The 21,018-nt window shown below is 41.9% G+C and overlaps 1 protein-coding gene across 1 annotated transcript in view; it reads left to right on the top strand.

The window, feature by feature from the left end:
• LOC138528106 (extracellular calcium-sensing receptor-like) overlaps window positions 1-21,018 on the top strand; it is a 197,502-nt gene that overhangs the window by 60,874 nt on the left and 115,610 nt on the right. Inside the window, exon 2 of the mRNA XM_069639557.1 lies at window positions 2,419-2,710. Coding sequence (XP_069495658.1) covers window positions 2,419-2,710 — 292 coding nt within the window. The remainder of the gene's footprint in view (window positions 1-2,418; window positions 2,711-21,018) is intronic.

Genomic DNA, 21,018 nt, shown 5'->3' with positions numbered 1-21,018 from the left:
TCATGGGAGAGGGGAGAATTGGGCCAATGACCAGTAGAGAGGGGCAGGCTTAGCTAGGCCCAGGCACACCCCCATTTTCAAAACACATAAAAAGAGACTACTGGGACAGGTAAAGACATTCAATTCCATTTGCTGCAGAGCATACTGACCGACGACTTCACATCCAGAGATCCTACACTTAGACTTCCAAGCTAAACAGAGACTACAGAACTTTGAACCAAGAAGGCCCACTGCAAGCAAAAGTATTTGTCAGCAGGCCCAAAAATCATTTGCAGACTATTCACAGCCGGGCTGAGCTGTTGATTCTGGCCTGAAACCCTGCGCCAGAAAGATCCAGAAGCAGTGCTGTACCCAGAGAAAGCAGAGCAGTATCCAGAACCAGAGGCCAGAGATCCAGAGTGACCCAGACCGCTGTGAGCAGAACCAGAGAGCTGACCCAGATCACTGTGAAGTGCCGAGACCAGAACCGGAGTCCAGTCCAAAACCTGACCAGATCCGTGGCGAGGCCTATTTCAAATTTATATTGTGAGTACCTAGCAGAACTGTGCAGAACCAATCTCTTAGTTAAAATAATCTAATCCAAACTATTTTAATCTAACCAGAACTGCCTCCTAGAAGTTGTCACTTGTTATTTTGTAAAGCTGCACCACTGTCACTTGTCAATTCTGAAGCTGCAAGCTGCAAGCTGTCACCTGTCATTTTGAGTTTACTTTAAATCCGAAAAACGACCTTTACAAAATCGTTCATATCTCTGGAACCGTTTGGGCTACGAACTTGGTTTAACTTTCCTCTGAAAGCTTAGGATCTAAGCTTTCCAACAAGCCTAGAACTACTCCTTATACTTTTTCCACAATCACGATTCACACACTCGCGAATTTTGCCGCGATTTGCGATTTGGCCCAATTTCTTTACTTGTAAAAAGATAGCTGCTTTTGCCTGAACTGCTAAAATTCGTTTGCCTCTTAAGAACCATCCCTGAATCATTGCTAAAGTGAGCCTGAACTCATCCCGAGTAGCTACCACTCCCCCTGAACCTCCTAAAGGGAATTAAAAGCATTTTCAGCATATTTCTCACTTCATTGCCACCACATTCAAAGCACTTGGGCCTGTGTTTTCAAACTCATACCGGTTTTCTCTAAGCTTTCTGGGGGGGATCTGAATTTCGTATTGTATTTGATTGCATTCCTGAGAACTGTGTGCTCCTCTTTCCATCTACTTCCATTTCTTACATTGCATAGGGGAGGGGGGTGAATTGCCAGAGAAAAAGTGATTATTTTATCTTTTGCTAAAATCATATCAAGTATTTCTGTACTGCATTTTATTCCTCGTTGCTTTTCCCTTGAAATCATAAAAGTAGTTTTGCTACTTTATCCATCCTATACTAACTCCTCCTTGATTGTAAAGAAGTGTGCTAGTGCCAGATTACCCATTGTTGATCAACATCATATGTCTAAGTGTACTATCAGATATTAATTTATTATAAAGTGTGATATATATATTGTTTAAATTCTCAAATAAACCTTTTAAACTTGCAAAACAGAACTACTTCTTGGCTCAGGGGGTCAGGGGGATTCTAAGGGAGGGGTGTTATATAGGGGAAGTCATCCAAAACTCATGAACTGGACATAAAGATATATCAATAAGGGTTTCCATTCAGTATCCCAGACTAGGCATTGATTTAGCTCTAGTGTTGAATTGAATCCTCTTACAATGTGGTGGGGCCTCAATTTGGCATCCCAGTGGAGTTAAGGCTCTGCAGATTTTGTGCAGGGAAAACAGAGTCACTGCAACATTTGGTGATGCATTGCCCCAAGGTATTGGAGGAGGGGATTGCAACATTCGCGCCCTTCATCAACTCCCTTTCATGTCTTATAACAGCTGACCTATGGCACAGACTCATGACAACTGACCACCTATCACTTACCCTAACTCTGGTAAAGTTTCTGATTGTAATCTTTTCCAGACTGGATGAATTGATGACGGTAGCTCAGCTTGAGGTAGAGCATTCACAACAACTTGCACTACGTACCCACTGTGGGAGAGGGAAGGGTGAAATGGGGTGTCAAATAGAGCATTCTGTGATGTAAGCAGTGATAGCACTGTCGATTAATTTGTAGTGAAAGGAGTTGCTAATTGTGCGATTATTTAGAATGATGTTATGTGTGCACCTTTAATTGCATCGAAAATGAATTTTATTTGGATATTATGTGGAAATTGATTTGCATTTGAATATTATGTAAAAGTACCCTGTGTACTGAAAACATTTTAATAAAAAAATAGAAAAATAATAAATATTGGATATTTTTACACATTGTTATTGGGAGGAGCTAGTTTACAGCATTGGATAGATTTCATATGTTAGCTTTTTGATGCTAGAATACCATTGATAAAGTACCAAATGTTTTCTTGATCACATAGGTTCAACATCCGTTATTATCGAGATTTGCTGGCCATGGTTTTTGCCACCGAAGAAATCAATCGAACCCCAGAGCTGTTGCCAAACATCACCCTCGGTTTCCGGATTTTTGATTCCTGCATGTCAGAGAGCAAAGCCATTGGAAGGGTATTGGACCTCCTCTCAGGGAAAATGCGGGTTGCTCCAGGATACAAGTGTCCAACACGCCCACTGCTGGCTGGTATCGTTGGGGAAACCATGTCTTCTTTGAGTGTCCCAATGGCCAGGATCATGGGGGTCCTTCACTACCCACAGGTAATAGGAAGCAGTGAATGGGGGCAGAGGACATTATTATTGAAGCAGAGAATTCAAGTCTGAAAGCAGGGAAGCTTCTTCTCATGGAATGAAAATGAACAAAACAACCGTTTTGTTTTGATTTTTGTTTTGACATACAGTTACACTACAAATGCCCAAACATCATTTCATCCACACAGAAATGATTTTAACAATCCAAACCATAGTTGGCCTTGCCTAGCTATGAGTGAGCATTCTTGAAATGCAAGACTCAGAAGTAATCATGGGGCTACCGGCGGCCTTCCTTACATGCTTGTTTTTTTTCCATGTCCAACACCTTCACAACAATGTTTAAGTGTCCAGTTTATCTTCAACATCAGCACTCTACAGTGCCAGCTGCCTAATGCCACCCTGGTCTCATAGCACAATAACATCAGGATTCATAACAGGGTTCATAGAATGATGACATGATCTAATTTAATTAATGTCATGTTGTTTATTAGTGCAAATACATTGCTACATTACATTTCCAAGCTTCAAAAGAAAGGATTACTGATCCTAGAAAAAGAGGAAACATAAAAAAGTGGATTATTTGAGTCCTTAGAGAGTTTATGAAATACTGAATGATGAAAGGAAATTGTGCCCCCACTTGTTCCCTTTTTTCACTGTATGTGCAACTACTAATTTTATTAAACTAAGAAATCATATTCATGCCCTAGTACTTGAAATTAAGTTTTATTGGAACTGGTCCATGCAGATTGACCATCATTTTTATTTTTTGTAAAGCATATTATTGGTATTTGACAGAAGGTCATTAAATGGTACATCACATCCATGACCTATTCATTGCAACCAACAGCTGGGCTACCAATCCGTCATAAATCACTATCCCCACGCATCTTTACATCGATTACAATCTGTTCATGCATTCCTCCACCCGGCCATATCTTCTGAAATGTAGAGGGGCATCCACAGGAGTTATAAACACATTCCCCAACTAGCATACATACATCAATGTCAGTAAAGCATTTAGCAGAGCTCAGTATTTCCTCACTCCCCACAGCATAGTGATGTCATGTTTGGCAATCATCATACCGGTCATTAGGAAAAGCCTCTCATATTGATTATAGGAGGAGACACACCACACACCCAATGACAACAAATTCGGATCAGCCAGTATTTCGCTGCCCATCACTTTGTGCTCATTTATCAAGAATCTTATACCAATTAGTTTATCTCTTGGAAAACTTCCAAATAATGTGCAAAATGGGGCAATCGGTAGATTTCCATCTTAGACAATCTTGGCGGCATGCCCAGTCACATCTAAAAAGCATTGTGTGTGCATAGTAGATTCCTTGTAGAATCTTCAGTTGCATCAGGCGTAGTTTGGATGAGGTTGCAGCCTCGCGTGGAACATGAGCGCCTCAACACATTCATCCACATCAAGGGGGCCTGTTTCGGTTTCCCATTTAGTTCTGAGATCTAGTAACATTTAGGATGTGAGTGAAGTTATGGCCTGAGATAAAGTACAGGTAGCTTTGGTCACTATGTGTTCAGGTAGGAGACTAAACTCCAGATGGAGTGTCATGAATGTCCCTTATGTCGCATTTCAGAGCATGGGTAAGTTCCATATTATGGTAGAATGTGGTCACAGGGAGGTTGTATCTAGTTTTAAGCTCTTGGAACAACAGCAGGCTTCCATCCTATATAATATCTCCCAGAAAAAGAATATTTTTCCAGATCCACAATTTGAACGTGCCCATCTTGTGGTATGCAGTGATCATATCGAAGAAAAAGAAACAAATGAAACAATACAGAAAAAAACTAAAATTAAATATTTATGAGTTGGGGGTGAGGGGTTATAAAGTGTGGGGGTGGTTCAGGGTGGGGTTAAAAGTATGGGAAATGGGGGGCGAGCCCAACCAATACAAATAAAAGAAATTTGATATATTTTTTTCTGTATTATTTCATTCACTTTGTTTTGATTAGTTGAAATCACATGTAACCCCATCTTGTGTATTTCTGAGAGTTCGGCATTGTGCCTTAACTGTTGTGAGGATCCCTATTAAGCCTCAGATGAAGAGCCGTGGAAGGCTTGAAACACGTGTTAGGCTGTTGCTTGTACTAAACCTTGGACTTTAAAGGCTGTTCTTTCATACAAATCACTTGGGCTCCCATTTTTTATTTTGCTGTACTTGGCGCAGTGAAACTGGGACTTGTTTCTGTTGCAATTGAACAAAGGAACCAAACCTGGTTTGACGCGCGGAGTAAAACACGAGAATGACATTTTCAAAAAGAAATGGCGAATAAACCCAGCCGGAAATGTATGAAAACATATAAGGTCCAGCGGGCTTACGTTCGAGGCTACCAAGATAGCCTAAAACAATACCAAGGTTTTTTAAGATAACCGTGGTAGGAAAAATAAGGTAGTTACCACTGCCACCAGCCAAGTCTTAATGAAAAGGGAGCGGAACAAGGCTCCAAGAGAAATAGACAAAAAGGGATAAGTATTAACCCTTTCCAGTACTCTATGTAAGATAGTTTGCACTGGGTCTGTGGATTTTAAATAGACTAATAAAGTCAATGGCAACTTTACATGTTCTGGGAGACAGTAGTCAGTCCCAGAAAATGGAGTCTGAGTTGGGAAGTCTAAAAGACAACTGTGTGTCACTGCACTGAAGGTGCTGTGTAACACACAGTTTAAATAGATGATGCCTATGGAGTAGGCGAGGCTCCACAGTCTATGAACACAAGAATGTTAAAACACACACAGCAAAACACATGTAAGAGTGGGAAAAAAGGCTCACACTCTTACCAGGTAAAAAATAAAATCCTAGAAATCCAGCGAAGCTGCTGAGGGACTCAGTAGGTAAGGGAAATTAGCCATTCTGGAGAATTCTCCCTAACACCTGATGCCAGACGGGTGAATTTACATTTACCTAATATAGGCCTCTAGGAGTCCCTTGGAGCATTAAAGTGCTTTGATTATACCTTTGCTCTTTTTAGCACTGCTGTTGCTATTCTAAGTATTGCAGTCTAGACTGCCCTTACACATGTATCACACTACTACTATCTCTACCTATACTTAAATATAACCTCGCAAGATACAATATAGGAAGATGCTTATATTATATTGCTTGTCCCCTTCAGGGCACTATATTCTGTTTGCCATTTTAAAGCCAATGCTAGCTATACTATTATGAATGGATATTCTGAAATGAGATGGTTTCTCACCTGTTGCTCTTACCCCCGCAGGGCAGAATAGGGTGATATTTCACCCCATTCTGCCCTGCGGGGGTAAGAGCATCTCCCCTAGACGCCATGAATAGAAGAATGGAAACAATAATTTTTTCTGCTTCCACAGTTTCTGTTGTCACTTCCTACTACTTCTCTCCTTGAACAATGGCACCTGTTTTCTAGGCATTCTTCAATCGAAACATCTTTTGCGGTACATAGCTGTACTCACTCTGTTCATTAGTGCTTTCTTGGTGCTTCTCCACTTTGGAATTCTAATATGTATTATGCATTTCTTACTTCTACAAGCATCACATTTGTCTGTCTGACATATGTTTTCCCGATGTGTTTTCACGCAGTGTGTTACACATTACCTATACTGGAGGCACAAAAGGCTTCTCTAAAGCTACTAGATAAATGTGATAGGCTTGCTATGCTATTATTCTCAACTTTGCCTTGTATTCCAGTTTGATTACATCTCTGCATTATGTAATTTATTATTCTGTTGCATCCTGCATGAACATTTCTAAGAAGCCATCACCTGGATCTCATTGTAAAACATCCTCATTGTCACATCCTGAACTAAATCCCTCTTCCTTTGAATCTGAGGAGTTTACAGCTATGGTACTTGAGATCACATTTTGCATTACTGTACCCATGTTTGCATTTTTATCATCATTTTGATAAACCTTATTGGCATTAGTGTTAGATGTACTAGGCACACCTGCATTTATACGGGCTAAAGGGTTACTTTCCACACTTAAATCAAGATTTGAATTCATTCGTGATTGTGAGTCTGAATCTCCTACACACATTTTGGAATCCTGCATTTCAAGTCCTCTTTCGCCACTCTGTTCAATTGGACCAATAGCAGGGCGGCGTGTGTCCAGGTCACCATCTCCTGCTTCTGGCATCTCTCTTTGAGGTTCCAAGATGTCTTGCCTCATTTGATTAGCATATAGCTTCTTCACCATGGTTGGGTTGTGAATGGTTTTCAATAATTACTTTGCCTCTTTTGGATGGCTGTAAGATAGACCATGGTCTGAGCTGCAGGTGAATTCTGCTCACCGTCTTAGCACGGGCTCAGAAAAGGGTAGGCAAAGACATTCCCATAGGCACAGTATTATGCATATTGATGCTGTTATTGCACAACTATAGTGTCTCCTAAGAGAACAATACATATTGCAACAGAGGAGATAGGAGTTTTCAAAAATTGCACAGTAAACATTTTCACACTTTTGTGCTTGGCAAATGTTTCTGCATCTGATATGTAAATGATTCGGGATTGTACATGTTCCATGTTTCAGCAATGGTGCATGTGACATTGGATGCACCTGCTTTCTACTGAATATTTTCTCATTGCATTTACAAAGGTTCAACTTCAAACCTTCCTGGCTGTCATAATATCATAGGGTAAGTTACACATGAAATTGCCTTCTCTATTAATTCATAGAATTGCTTTCTTGTACACTGTGATGAATCTGATGACAGCCTCCCCGTAGGCAGCCTCTCCTCATGTGGCCAGGGGACGGCAGTCTCTACTTGATCCTGACCCTTGGGGTGGCTATGCGAGGGATGATCACATGCGGGGATGACCCTTAGGGAGAGAGACAGGCATCATCAGTTGAGACATGATATACCTCAGCTATTCTACAACATTCTTTACTTCCTGCTAGCCCCCAAGGGCTTATGGCATATTGCCAAACTGAAGTACAGCCGGTCACTGAGAAGAATTACCCATTCCCTGTATACTTCTTCTTTAGAAGTATTGAGAGGAGGAGGAGGAGGAAGGGAGTAATGAGGAATACGAGAAACAGCAAGTCAACAAAGCCATCTAGTGTTTGGAAGCTGCTGCATGGTGCCTGGAAGTTTAAAGCCGACACTGCTGAAGCCGAAATGAGAGAGGAGAAGGAAGTGTCGCAGTACTTGATGGAGAAGCAGCTTTGAAAGAAGGCGAAACAGCTGAGAGGGAGGCGCAAAAGAAATGCAGTTTGCATGAACGCTGAGGTATCCGCTAGGAGCAAACCGTCAGATGGTGTCCCTGCGGAGAATGATGTAGGCAGTGTTAAAGTGGACTGGGTTAGAGGAGACATTCCGATATGTTGCCGGTGGCAGACAGAGACGTGCAGGGCAACAGAGGGACTGAGAACCGAACAGCTGACAGAACATCCCACCAGCCAGTGCAAGGACAGAGACTCATTGCTTGACAGACCAAGACCGTGGGGGAACCGCGCATAACAGAAAAGGACAAAGCAAGGATGAAGCGATGGGCAGGACGCTCATTGGGGCAGCACCTTGATGAAGGCGCAGACGAAGAGACACTGAAATCACCTGCTAAGCCCAGGGAAAGCAAATGGGATACCGGGTTGTTTAAGGGTGTATGACGCCTCACAGACCAAGTGGAACAAAGTCAAGCAAATAGTGAACTGACATTGTGAAACCAAAGTCCATAAAGAAATACTAGACAAATGTATTTTTGTGGTTGAAAGAAAGAATGAAAGAGAGAAAGTCCTGGCAGGAGAGTAAACCAGGCAAAGACAAGACAAATCTGTAAAGTAAACTACATAAAGAAAGTCCTGGCAGGAGAGCATAACCGACAAATAAAGTCTTGGCAGGAGAGTGTACCAGTGAAAGCCACGTCTGTAAAGTGAACTGCATAAAGAAAGTCCTGGCAGGAGAATATACCAGGAAAAGTTAAGTCTGTAAAGTGAACTGCATGAAGAAGAATTCTAAGGAAGACCCTCGCCCTTAGGACTTTGAATTACATTGAATGTGGAAAATAACCTGGCAGGGGAGTATACCAAATGTTCTGCGAGTCTGGGACACACAATCAAATTGTGGTAGAATCCTAAGGAGGACCCATGCCCTTAGGACTTTGAATTACATTGAATGTGGAAAAGAACCTGGCAGGGAAGTACACCATGTGTTCTGTGAGTCTGCGATCCGCACCCAGGTTGTGGTATCCTGAAGAGAGAATCCCAGGGAAGGTACATGGCCTCAGGATTTTAAATTACATTGAATGAGAGAAAAGACCTGTGGAAGGGAGTCATTTACTCAGGAGTGGATGGTAATACCAAAAGGAGCGTGTTATCCTCTTGGTCTATAAAGATTTTGGTGATCCTTTTGGAACTGTTGTTTTGGTGGAGAGAAACCGTGAACATTATTCATTTGGAACGTTTGTTAGAGAACATTTGTGCACTTTCAAGGCCAAATACCCATAGCACTTTAAAATTACTTTAGAATGTGAGGGCTATGATAGGATTTCAGACACAGGAGATCTTGCTTTGGACTTCTTGACACAGGGCAGACCTTTAGTTTTTGGTTAAGGTAAGGAAATACCTCCTAGAATAGAGACAGAGGGGCATTTTCCAACCCTTTCATGATCTAAATAAAAGTTCATTGCAACCACTATGAATCCTGTGTGTCCGCGTCTCATTCCTGGCTCTTCACAACACCATAGGGCATATGTAAAGATTTTGGGCCTCATCACGAGTTGGGATGTATCCCGGCTGTGATACCGCCCGACTCTAATAGCCTTAGCACTGACCAGTCTGACGGTATTACGGCCGGATCACGGGTTGGGCATTAACAGTAAATCCCCATTACCCATTGGGCTAATACTGCAGGCTAATACAGCTGGCGGTAATACCACTGAAAACAGGACGCTAAATGGGATTTTCACCTCCAGAGAAAAGCTGGAGGTAAAACAGCCCATTTAGCGCCCAAATCATGATAGGGGCAGCCCTTAAATGCAGCAGTAATGAGGCCCTTTATGTTTGTGTCCCCTTCCCAATGAAGGAGATGATTAATTGAACTGCCCTTTATTTTGTTGCTGGGAAAGCGGAATCATAAAAGTGAAAAATATATATACAGCACTACCAGGTTGTATGGATTTAGGAGCTATATATTTGTCTTTTTGTGTTACAAGGGTTTTTATGCTGTCTGTCATATACATGCCCAATTTGGCTGTCTAATGTTTGCTTGGTCTTTCACTGAAACTACAGTTTATGACCTGCCAGGGCAATCTTTTAACAAAAATGCCAATTTCAAAATGTATATGTGACAGCTTTACTTTTACATGCTTGAGTAAATGTGTGCTCTGGTCCCGTGTGTACTCACAGTCAAGTTCCTACTCAGTTAAAGGAACATATATCATTATATCTCTATATATCACAAGATTGTCTACTCAATAACTCCTAAACTGAGAAATCCCAGGAGCATAAAACAAACTAGGCTCCCTGCAGGCCTTAGTTTTCTGTTCTATGAATAATCCTAGTGAGACTTGACCATTCGCCAGTGCAATCTATTTGGAAACAGGGTCTCAAGACTGTGCCCCATCACAGCTCACAAAACGGACAATTATTGTACCGCTAATTCTACATCCCATTACCAGATTCTCAAGCGTAAAAGCACATTGACTCAATTCACTTGGCTTCATTTTAACACCAGGGTGTAATTAATACTTCACTAAGAATTAGTATGATTGCCTTCTAGCAACACATAAACCTATGAGCTCTGTTCTCCACACAACCCCCATCATTTGCCTCTGCTTTCATTTGCTCTCTCATGTGAATATCCCCTGTGTGTTGTATGTAGCACTTCTGCTTTGAGCAGTCTTATATCCACCAATGAGTAAGCTTTGTACGCCTTGCTTTAATTTGAATCTACTTGCTTGCAGAACTATACTGATAGCAGAGGTATGTCAAGGGTTTTGACCCTTGTTGCATCAATAGACTGGGTAGATGTGGGGATGAGCTGTCGCCGCCCATTATTCTATCCCAGAACAAACTAAATCAATAGACTGGGTGGATGTGGGGATGAGCTATCGCCACCCACATTCACACCAGAATAGGAGAACCGCGCAGTTTGTGCGCACACCAAAATGGTCGCCTAACCTTCCACCCACCAGTGCGAGCGTGATGGGCCAGGGGTGCCATGAGTGGAATGTGTGCCAAAGGAAAAACAGCATAGCCTGTTAGCTTAAAAAGCCCTTTGAAATCACCTTGGTTTCTCTGAATGCAAGCTTTCAAACATTGCAGGATATTCAAAAATCTCACTGAACACCAGCAGACATTTGGCAGAATGAAGTTTTGTGTGCATACAAAATCTGGAAAGAAAAAAAGCCCAAAACCATGTTCATAACAAAACTGGCTGAGCTGTGGAGGTCAGCAGCTTAAGTTAAACTGAACTGAAAACCACTAAAATCGAAATGTTTAAATTAAATGAGGGACCAACTTTTGAGTGTCACATAGTTTGTAACTGTTGAAATGTCACAGTTTTGAACTTAGAATCAGCACTCTAGCTGCATGTGTAAAAATTGTCAGTTTGATTTGAATGTAGAAAACTGGGAACAAAAAGTGACATTTAGCTGAAACCTGGCTTAATGAAACTGGATTCTGCCTGACACTACCCCCGACAGGAGTTGAAACTGGATCAACAGCTGTGTTCCCAGGCCTGGCTGCATTCTGCTGCCCCACAAAAAGGAGGTTACAGGTGTATTACTCGGAAAAGGATTTAACTTTCAAAGCGAACGTGCCTGCAGCCATCCTTCCGGCACTGCGAGCATTCTAGGGCTCTTGCTGGACTCATTCCGCTTCCTGGAGGAGGCGGAGCTTTCCAGGTCACGTGATCCATCACGTGACTTTTCCTCGCCGTGAAAAGGCAGAGGCAGCCGCCCGAGCCGAGTGTATTACTCGGAAAAGGATTTAACTTTCAAAGCGAACGTGCCTGCAGCCATCCTTCCGGCACTGCGAGCATTCTAGGGCTCTTGCTGGACTCATTCCGCTTCCTGGAGGAGGCGGAGCTTTCCAGGTCACGTGATCCATCACGTGACTTTTCCTCGCCGTGAAAAGGCAGAGGCAGCCGCCCGAGCCGAGTGTATTACTCGGAAAAGGATTTAACTTTCAAAGTGAACGTGCCTGCAGCCATCCTTCCGGCACTGCGAGCATTCTAGGGCTCTTGCTGGACTCATTCCGCTTCCTGGAGGAGGCGGAGCTTTCCAGGTCACGTGATCCATCACGTGACTTTTCCTCGCCGTGAAAAGGCAGAGGCAGCCGCCCCGAGCCGAGTGTATTACTCGGAAAAGGATTTAACTTTCAAAGCGAACGTGCCTGCAGCCATCCTTCCGGCACTGCGAGCATTCTAGGGCTCTTGCTGGACTCATTCCGCTTCCTGGAGGAGGCGGAGCTTTCCAGGTCACGTGATCCATCACGTGACTTTTCCTCGCCGTGAAAAGGCAGAGGCAGCCGCCCGAGCCGAGTGTATTACTCGGAAAAGGATTTAACTTTCAAAGCGAACGTGCCTGCAGCCATCCTTCCGGCACTGCGAGCATTCTAGGGCTCTTGCTGGACTCATTCCGCTTCCTGGAGGAGGCGGAGCTTTCCAGGTCACGTGATCCATCACGTGACTTTTCCTCGCCGTGAAAAGGCAGAGGCAGCCACCCTTGCGGCGATAAGCCCGGCGGGGACAAGGCCGCTAACTGTGCTGTTGTGCGGCTGTTAAGCGTATGGTGGCGAGGATACTCTCCAGTAAGTCCCTCTAAGACCCCCTGTGTTGCGGCATATTGGTTCATTTAGTAGTTTATCTATTCTTTATTGAGCCCCAACCTAGTAAGTACCTCTTTACCGTTGACTATGAAACGTAACATGAAATCTTTAACAACCGGTATGCCTCCAGTTACTGAGCTGCATAGGTTCAATGGCTCAAGCAGCTCCCAGATTCCTCACTCTATACCTATAAAAAAACCACGACTTTGTTCTACACCGAGGTCTTGCACCATGGCCACTATTAAGAGCCGATCTGAGATGCTCTTAGAAATGGATATTCGTCCCTTTTGTAGAAATCCTAGTGGCACTGAAATTAACCTATGCCCTATTGAAAACGCTGTAGAAACCACTTCAGACCAGCCTAAAACGACCTCTCTGAGCCAGAAAAATACTAAGCATGAGTTGGAGCTAGAATCTGGTATGTCTGCAAAGTGTTTAAGTTGTCAAAAGGAGCACCCAGCCATTGAGATAGATGCCAGACTTGGTGAGACTCTAAAAACCGGTACAATGTCTGGCCAATCTGTTACTTTTGCGAAAGAAAATGTTTCTTTAACTGATAGTGCCATTTTGACAAATGTGTTAACTGGTGTCGCAGCTTTGCATTCTGATGACCCATTAATTGATAATCCACTACTGAACCCAGCTGTTCAGGACATACCTGTAATTAATTTGGACACTATTGTTTCTATTGAGTCATCTCAAGTCTCATTGGCTAATTTGTCAAAATCTCCTGTGCTATTTAGAAATGTTAGCGCCTCAAACTCAGTTGCAAATCTGTCCTTTATAGCCCCGACTCCCAGAAAAATGCCGGAAAAAAATCCTGCTACTACTGGCGGCCTTGATTCTCAGACTGTCAGTACTAGCATAGCACTTACATCTATGAATAATGCTATTTTAGCCCTTGCTAAATTGTTTGAAGTGCTAGTTGTAAAAGCAGAAACACAATCAAACCAGCTTGATCTGTTGCTTGACAATCAATTTGTAATTTTCAATAGACTTGGGAGCCTGGGCCAGCCTGACGATGTCACAAATGGTAAGAGGTCTGTATTTTCACAGACCTCGTACCTGGCTGAACCCAGGGATCAAGTCTATCAACCTATACCATTTATACCCGAACCCATAGTTGACACGATGGAAAAGGCAGTCGTGACTAAAACTGATTGGCAGAAGAGACCTTTGTATTCCCTTTTTGGCCCTAAACCTAATGTGCCCGATCTTCAGAAGCCCCAGAATCCACTGCCTAAAAAGCCTTGTGCGCTAAAACAGGAAAAAAAACCGAAAAATATTAAATCTGTAGCACCTCACACTTCACAAACCAAAGCTTTTATTAGCAAATTATCATCGCCAGCATCTTCTTGCATTTTGGCATCTAAAGCCATCACAAGAAAATATTCACAACAACTTGTAAGGAAAGCTAAGCTACAGCCAACTCCCATTGCTTCTTCCTTGGCACATAGTCCTTTAAGCCAATTGATCAGTGTGGCTGAGCAGTTGTCACATACAGAACTCACTAAACCAAAGATGGGCAACATTAGTGGTGAAGAGGATAGTGCATCTAACTTAATTACAAGTAGTCTCATGGGTAAAACTCCTGTGGCACAGAAACCAGACCATGAGTATATGGGGAAAGAGATACGAAGAGCAGTTGACGAATACCTATCCTCCAAAATAACCCCTAAACACGTGACTTTTGCGCCGTTCATCTCGGCTAGTGAACCATTGCCAGTGGTAACTCCAATTTTGAAAAAACCCAGCCCTCCTGGCTTTGTGGACACAGTCACTGCTGGTAATTTTGTCCCTATATGTCCGGGCGGAACTGGTAACACTAAAACAGAATCACTTGGTGATATAGAACGAATTCTACAATCCACCTTCGCCAAGTTCCTGGAAACCTCTTTCGCCCCTCAATTAGCCCAACAATCTAAAATAGAGACTAGTTCCTGTACAAACCTTAATGAGCTATTGGTACCAGCTAAACAAAAACTAACAACCAAACATTTAAAGCGACCGGCAATTCATTGTCTGACTCTTAGCTGTCAGCCATTGCCGGCTAAGCAGTATAATTTAAATCGGACTTCTGTTCTCTCGATATTTCGCGAGGTTCCAGAGCTTGATGACATTAGTTCCATAGATATAGATCTTGTGGAATTTCCAGACTCCTCTAATCAGTCTGTTGTAAACCTATGGATTAACTCAAGGGTGGTTCTGAACACCATATGGACCGTGAAATCACAAATTGATGAGCTTGGTTTCACGGTGTTTCTCACCCCTGATGCTCTAGATAGAGCTCCTAGGTGTATAGATGCCCCCCAAAACAAACCTTCCAACAATCATCAAGCTTGCTCCGGAAAATCTTGTAGATGTCAAAATCAGAGCAAGCAACCTTAGCATTCATCTTTCCTCATATTAGAACTAGTCTTTGCTAGTTGGAACTCTAGAGGGAATCAGCATTTACTGAATAATTACTCTTCCCATCTGCTGAAGTATGATGTTATATTGTTGCAAGAAACATGGTTGGTTACATCACCGTCTTGGAACAATTACGATGTATGTATATTACCTGCTGTAAAGCACCAAATGGGTCGCCCAACCTCTGGCTTGTTAACGGCTGTTAAACAGTCGTCCGGCCTAAAAATCTTTCCATGGTACTGCCCAAACAACTTCATACAAATGACCAGAATTGTATGTGAAAGACACATTTGTGCCATTATTAATGTTTATTGGAACCCTCTTGGCATTTCGGATGATTCCTTTATGGAAGCCATATCTAAGGCCTTTGATATAATTATGATGGATGGAGCCATAGACATGATCTATTTAGCGGGTGATTTGAACCTACATTGTTTGGGCCCCTTTCTTAATTCTGAACAAAAACGCTTGGACAAGTGGCTATTATTTACTAAATCACGGAATCTCCACATGTTGAACGGCGCATATTCACAAGACATACCACCTAGAGTCACGTGGCATCGAGCACGTAGTCATGGGATTATTGACTTCACGTATGTTAACATGTATATGTCAAATATGGTCACATCTTTTCAAATAATAGAATCAGAGATGAGTGATCATAATATCCTGTGTACCACCTTCAGCTCGAATATGCCTATCTCCAAACCACACTCTGCCTTTCTTAAGGGAACGTATGAAATAAATCCTGCTAGAAACCGACTAAAGTGGACGGAGCAGTCTCTGAAGGCCTTCTCGGCACGATATCATGACAAACTAAATAATAATGACTTAAACCATCTGACGGCAGACACGATTTTTGAAGACCTTATGCAGCTCTTTCAAACAAGCTCTACCACTTATAACCATAAACAAACTTCGCATTTGCATACCCCCAACCATGAAATAAGACTTAGAAAATCTAGGGTACGTGCGGAAAAAAGGCAAGCGTTAAAATTACCATCACATCTCCGTGGGGCTGCTTTGCTACGTATACAAACTGGCTATAGAAATTGGGTAAGGGGAATAAAAGCCAAACTTTACCAAACAGACGGGAGTAATATGTTAGCATCCTTGGCAGCCAAGAACTCTGCTCAGTCATGGTACATTATAAATCAATTTACATTAGGCCATCAGGTTGCCCGTCAAATAAACGATGTAACAGAGGATGCGTGGGTAAGCTATTATTCGGACCTACTTGCAACTCCGCGACCTCATATCTTTGCTCCGGAACTAAAGTTTAATCACCCGTTTTATCTGCATTTTGATAAAGATGATATCTTGAATTATATCAATCTTGCAAGTAATTCCTGGCCCTGATGGCCTATCAAATGCACATCTTAAACAATTTCCCAACATATGGTCAGATATACTATTTACCATGTTTGAATCTATTAACACGTCACAAAAAATCCCGATATCATGGAGACGATCTGTTGTTATCCCAATATATAAGAAGGGCGACCGTGCCAATCCGTCTAGTTATAGACCCATTTCATTACTCGATGTCTCGGGCAAGATTTATACTCGTCTCATATTGCGAGATCTTAACAAATGGATAAAGGGGAATTCTAAAAGGGATCCGTACCAATCTGGCTTTGTAAGTGGCCTGGGGACGATCCCGAATATTATCACCATTAATATGTTAAAGTCCCAATACGCATCCAGAAATCAAACTTTATATTTCGCGTTTATTGATTTTAGTTCTGCTTTTGATTCCATAAACCGAAATCTCCTTTTTACCAAACTAAAAGATCTTGGCTGCCCATCCTCACTTTTGTCCTTAATTATCCATTTACATACAGATACTACCATGAGAGTACGACTCTCAATGCAGGGACTTCTGTCCGCCTCTTTCCCTACCTGTACTGGCTTAAAGCAAGGCTGCACACTAGCAGCCTCATTGTTCAATCTTTTCATCTTAGATTTGGGTTTATCATTTCGAGGAATTACAGTAGATGCTCCGGAGTTAGGGGGCCAACGTATCCCTTGGCTGCTCTATGCAGACGATTTGGTACTGATTTCCCAGACCCCGATAGGTTTACAAAATCTTTTAGCTGCATTGGCAACCTATGTAGAGGCAAATGATCTAATAGTAAATCTAACCAAATCCCAGATTATGGTCTGCAGTCCTACCACTAGACGGAAATCCTACAAGGGATTTTGGTCTTTTCAACAACAAACAATGGACATTGTTCTGGAGTATAAATATCTCGGTGTCTTTATACAAAACACGGTTAGTGATGGGAAACTGCTACATATGTTAGACTCGAAACTGCTAAGTCTGACATCCCAAGCGAAAATTTTACTTTATAAATTTGGGAAATTTACGTTAGAACACATCTTGATGTATTATGAACAAAAGGTTGTCCCCATTTTACTTTATGGTGCCGAATCCAGACTGTATGCCAGGGATAGTATGTGGAACAGATTGGAGGCCACCTTTTGGAAAAAGGTCTTGCGGCTTCCAAATTGCTTACCGCTTCCAATACTACGTTTTGAATTGGGATTGAATTCTCTCCATAGTAGAGCTAAATGGAGAATGTGTGCCTTCTTTCGCAAAAGCCTCCTCGGCTTGACCAATAATAATATTCTGAGTACGGTCGCTCGACATCTATCTGGGTCCACATCTGGTTTTTCACTAAAATGGAGAAATACTGTTTTGGACACTTTAGTTGGAGCAAATATTTCCTTACAATTTCTTATTGATCATCCGGCACAAGCAAAAAGAAAGTTCCTTGACTGGGATTGGATTATAAATTACGATCTTTGCGTAAAATATAGAGATTTCGATCCTAACCTCTTTGGTATTAAATGTCGAGGTCAAGCGGCAGGCTATCTTATGAAATGTCCATCTGCACACATACGCAACAAATTTTTGCGGACAAGACTAAATTTATGGCTGACGAGAGAAATCCTGGTTAGACGCAAATCTATCCCAGCAGACCTCCACTTTTGCCGTTTCTGTGAGAAACACAATGTAAAGGAAACTCTGCAACACATAATTGTGTCATGCCCAAATTTAATAGCCATTCGTGATAGACATTTTAGTAAGTTACTATCTATGTACATGGAGAAGAATGACAATGAGATATGGAGTATCTTATTTAAGGATGTTAGATTTTCAGTAATGAAGGCCATAACTCACTTTTTAGAGGCAGTTTTACCCGATGAGATATTGATCTAAAATAGCCCTCTTGTGGGTACTTACCTCCATATATGTGAACTAGTATTGTTACAACTACTGTTACTAATATGGCATCTATTCTCTATAGATCTAAGTATACTGTCACATTGAATCCAAATTTTAATTCATAGGTCTAATTTTAACCCCGCTTCTTCCGGTCATTCTTCTCCTTTATGTTGATTTTTGTTGATTTTGTGGCTTGTTGATATTGTATGTATGTCTATACTGTGTTAACAATTTTATATTGTAATGATTCTTTTTATATGGCAATAATTTTTGAAAAGCTGATGTTTTCAGCTATACCAAAATAATAATAAAAAAAAAAAAAAAAAAAGGAGGTTACATGGCCCTGTTGATTGAAAGGGGAGTGGCAGCTGGGGACTGCAGGAAACTGAACAATGGACTCAGGCAAATGTTATATTGGGGGGGCCGTAAAGTGGCTTACTCTTGGGGGAAACTGGGAGGGGCAGTGCCTCTGCTAGCAGCTGAGCTTGGGGGAAGTGGATAAACCACTTATTCCACCCTGTGATGTGGGAAGTCACACCCCTTTTTGACCAGGGCATAATTTTAAAAAGATAGATAACTCATAGTGCGGACTGGTCAAAATTATATAAATAATACCATTATTCTTGTGATTTTTCGGTGCACATTTTAAGAGGTGTTAGGACCCTGTGGTATGTTCCTGGGGATAGTAGCGGAAAAAGGGTTGTTACTCCAAATGTCTGCATGTTAAAAATCTGACACTTTATCATCTGAAACCCATATCCCTGGTGCACATTTGTGTAAAATCTGGAAAGGTTTAGAGGTCGTTATCTGGATGAAAAGGGGAGAATTCTGTCATCAGTGGACACGACATCGTACAAAGACAGGGATCGGATGGTTTGGTGCTACAGAAAATATGTTAACTGGACCTATAATATGAGAGAAATGGTACATAGATAAATATGTATTTGGATCAGAAATAGATTTGTGTGCAGTTGACCAGGGGAGGATCCTCTGACCCATAAACAGACCTTATCACTCTGACTCACATTTCTTTCCCCCAATCAAAGGAGAGAGGAGGAACTGTCCAATGACAAGTAGAGAGGGGCAGGCTCAGTTATGCCACGCACACACCCACTTCCAAAACACATAAAAAGAGACTGCTGGGACAGGTAGAGAGATTCAATTCCATTTTCTGCGGGATGCTCTGCCGGGAGACTCCAGACTTCACATCCATCAATCTCTAAGGACCAGAACTTTACTTCAGAACTTAAAGCAAGGGCCTAAACCCACAAACTGAGAACTCTTCTCAGCAGGCCTCAGCATCCTTAAAATCATTTGCAAACTATTCCACAGCCGGGCGAGCTGTTTGAATTCTTTGCCAAGAACAATTGCCAGAGACCAGACCAGAGATCCAGAGTGACCCAGACCGCTGTGAGCAGAACCAGAGATCCAGATCGCTGTGAGCAGAACCAGTGCCTGATTGACCCGCCGAGCAGAGAGAACCGAAGTCCAGTCCAGTTGACCAGATCCGTGATGAGGCCCATTCATTTCAAAATTAGGAGTGAGTATCCGCCAGAACTGTGCAGAACCCAATCTCTTAGTTAAAATAATCTAATTCAAGCTATTTTAACCTAATTAGAACAGCCTCCTAGAATTCGTGTCATCTGTCATTTTTAAAGCTGCACAACTGTCACCTGTCAATTCTGCAGCTGCAAGCTGTCACCTGTCATTTTGAGTTTTACTTTAAATCCGAAAATCTACCTTTATTAAATCATCCGTATCTCCGGAACCGTTTGTAGGAACGAGATTTAACTTTCATCTGAGAGCTTAGAATCTAGGCTTTCCAACGAACCTAGAGCCGACTTCCTACTCCCTATACTTTTTCCGTAATCGCGAGACACGCACTTGCGAAATTTACCGCGATTTGCGATTTGGCACGATTTCTTCATCTGTAGAAATCAGCAGCTTTTTGCTTCTCTTTGCTTAAATTCGTTTGCAATCTGCTAATCATTCATAGAGTATTGTTAAAGTGAGCCTGAACTAATATAAAGTAGCCATCACCTACCCTGAACCTCTAGAGGGAATTAAAAGCAATTTTAGCACCTTTTCACTTCCTTGAAAACCACATTAAAGGAATTTGCCTGTGTTTAAAACTCATCCCTGTTTTCTCTAAGCTTGCTGGGAGAACTGGAACTGTGTATTGCATTATAAAGTGTGATTTGTTGGGATTCTTGAAGACTGTGTGCTCCCCTTCCATTTCTTGTATTGCATAGGGGGGGAGTGAATTGTCAAAAGAAAAAGTGATCATATTACCTTTTGCTAAAATCATAACAAGTTATTTCTGTACTGCATTTTATTCCAACTTGCGTTTCCTTGAACCATATAAAGCATTCTTTCCCACCTTATTCTTCTGTTCCTATTCATAAGTTACCTCTTGCTGACTACTGCTCATATTCACAAGTGTAATATCCATTATCAATTTATTTATAGAAGTGTGATATATATATATATATATATTGTTTACATTTTCAAATAAACCTTTTAATTTGCAAAACAAACCTACTTCTTGGCTCAGTGGGGTCAGGGGGATTCTAAGAGGGGGGTGTTATACAAGGGTTGTCATCCAGAGTACTGAACTGGATATAAAAATACATCAATAAGGGTTTTCCTCAGCATCCCACACTAGGCATTGACTTAGATGTAGTGTTGATTGAATATCGCTTACAAAAGTGGGGGCTCGGAGCCGGGATATTCTGGGTTAGATTTACCACTTGTGCAGATTAATACAGTGTGCAAACTGACCAGATACACATATCCGGTTAGATCACCACGCTGTTTTACACTGTGAAAGCATCCCTCAAAGGAACGCTCTAAGGAAACGGTCTGTTTTGCAAAATAAAATACAAACTTCTGTAAGTCAGGAAGGAACT

The sequence above is a fragment of the Ambystoma mexicanum genome, chromosome 7q, assembly GCF_040938575.1.
Source record: "Ambystoma mexicanum isolate Mex_15411 chromosome 7q, UKY_AmexF1_1, whole genome shotgun sequence".
Classification (NCBI taxonomy): domain Eukaryota; kingdom Metazoa; phylum Chordata; class Amphibia; order Caudata; family Ambystomatidae; genus Ambystoma; species Ambystoma mexicanum.
This window is presented reverse-complemented; position numbering and strand designations above follow the sequence as displayed.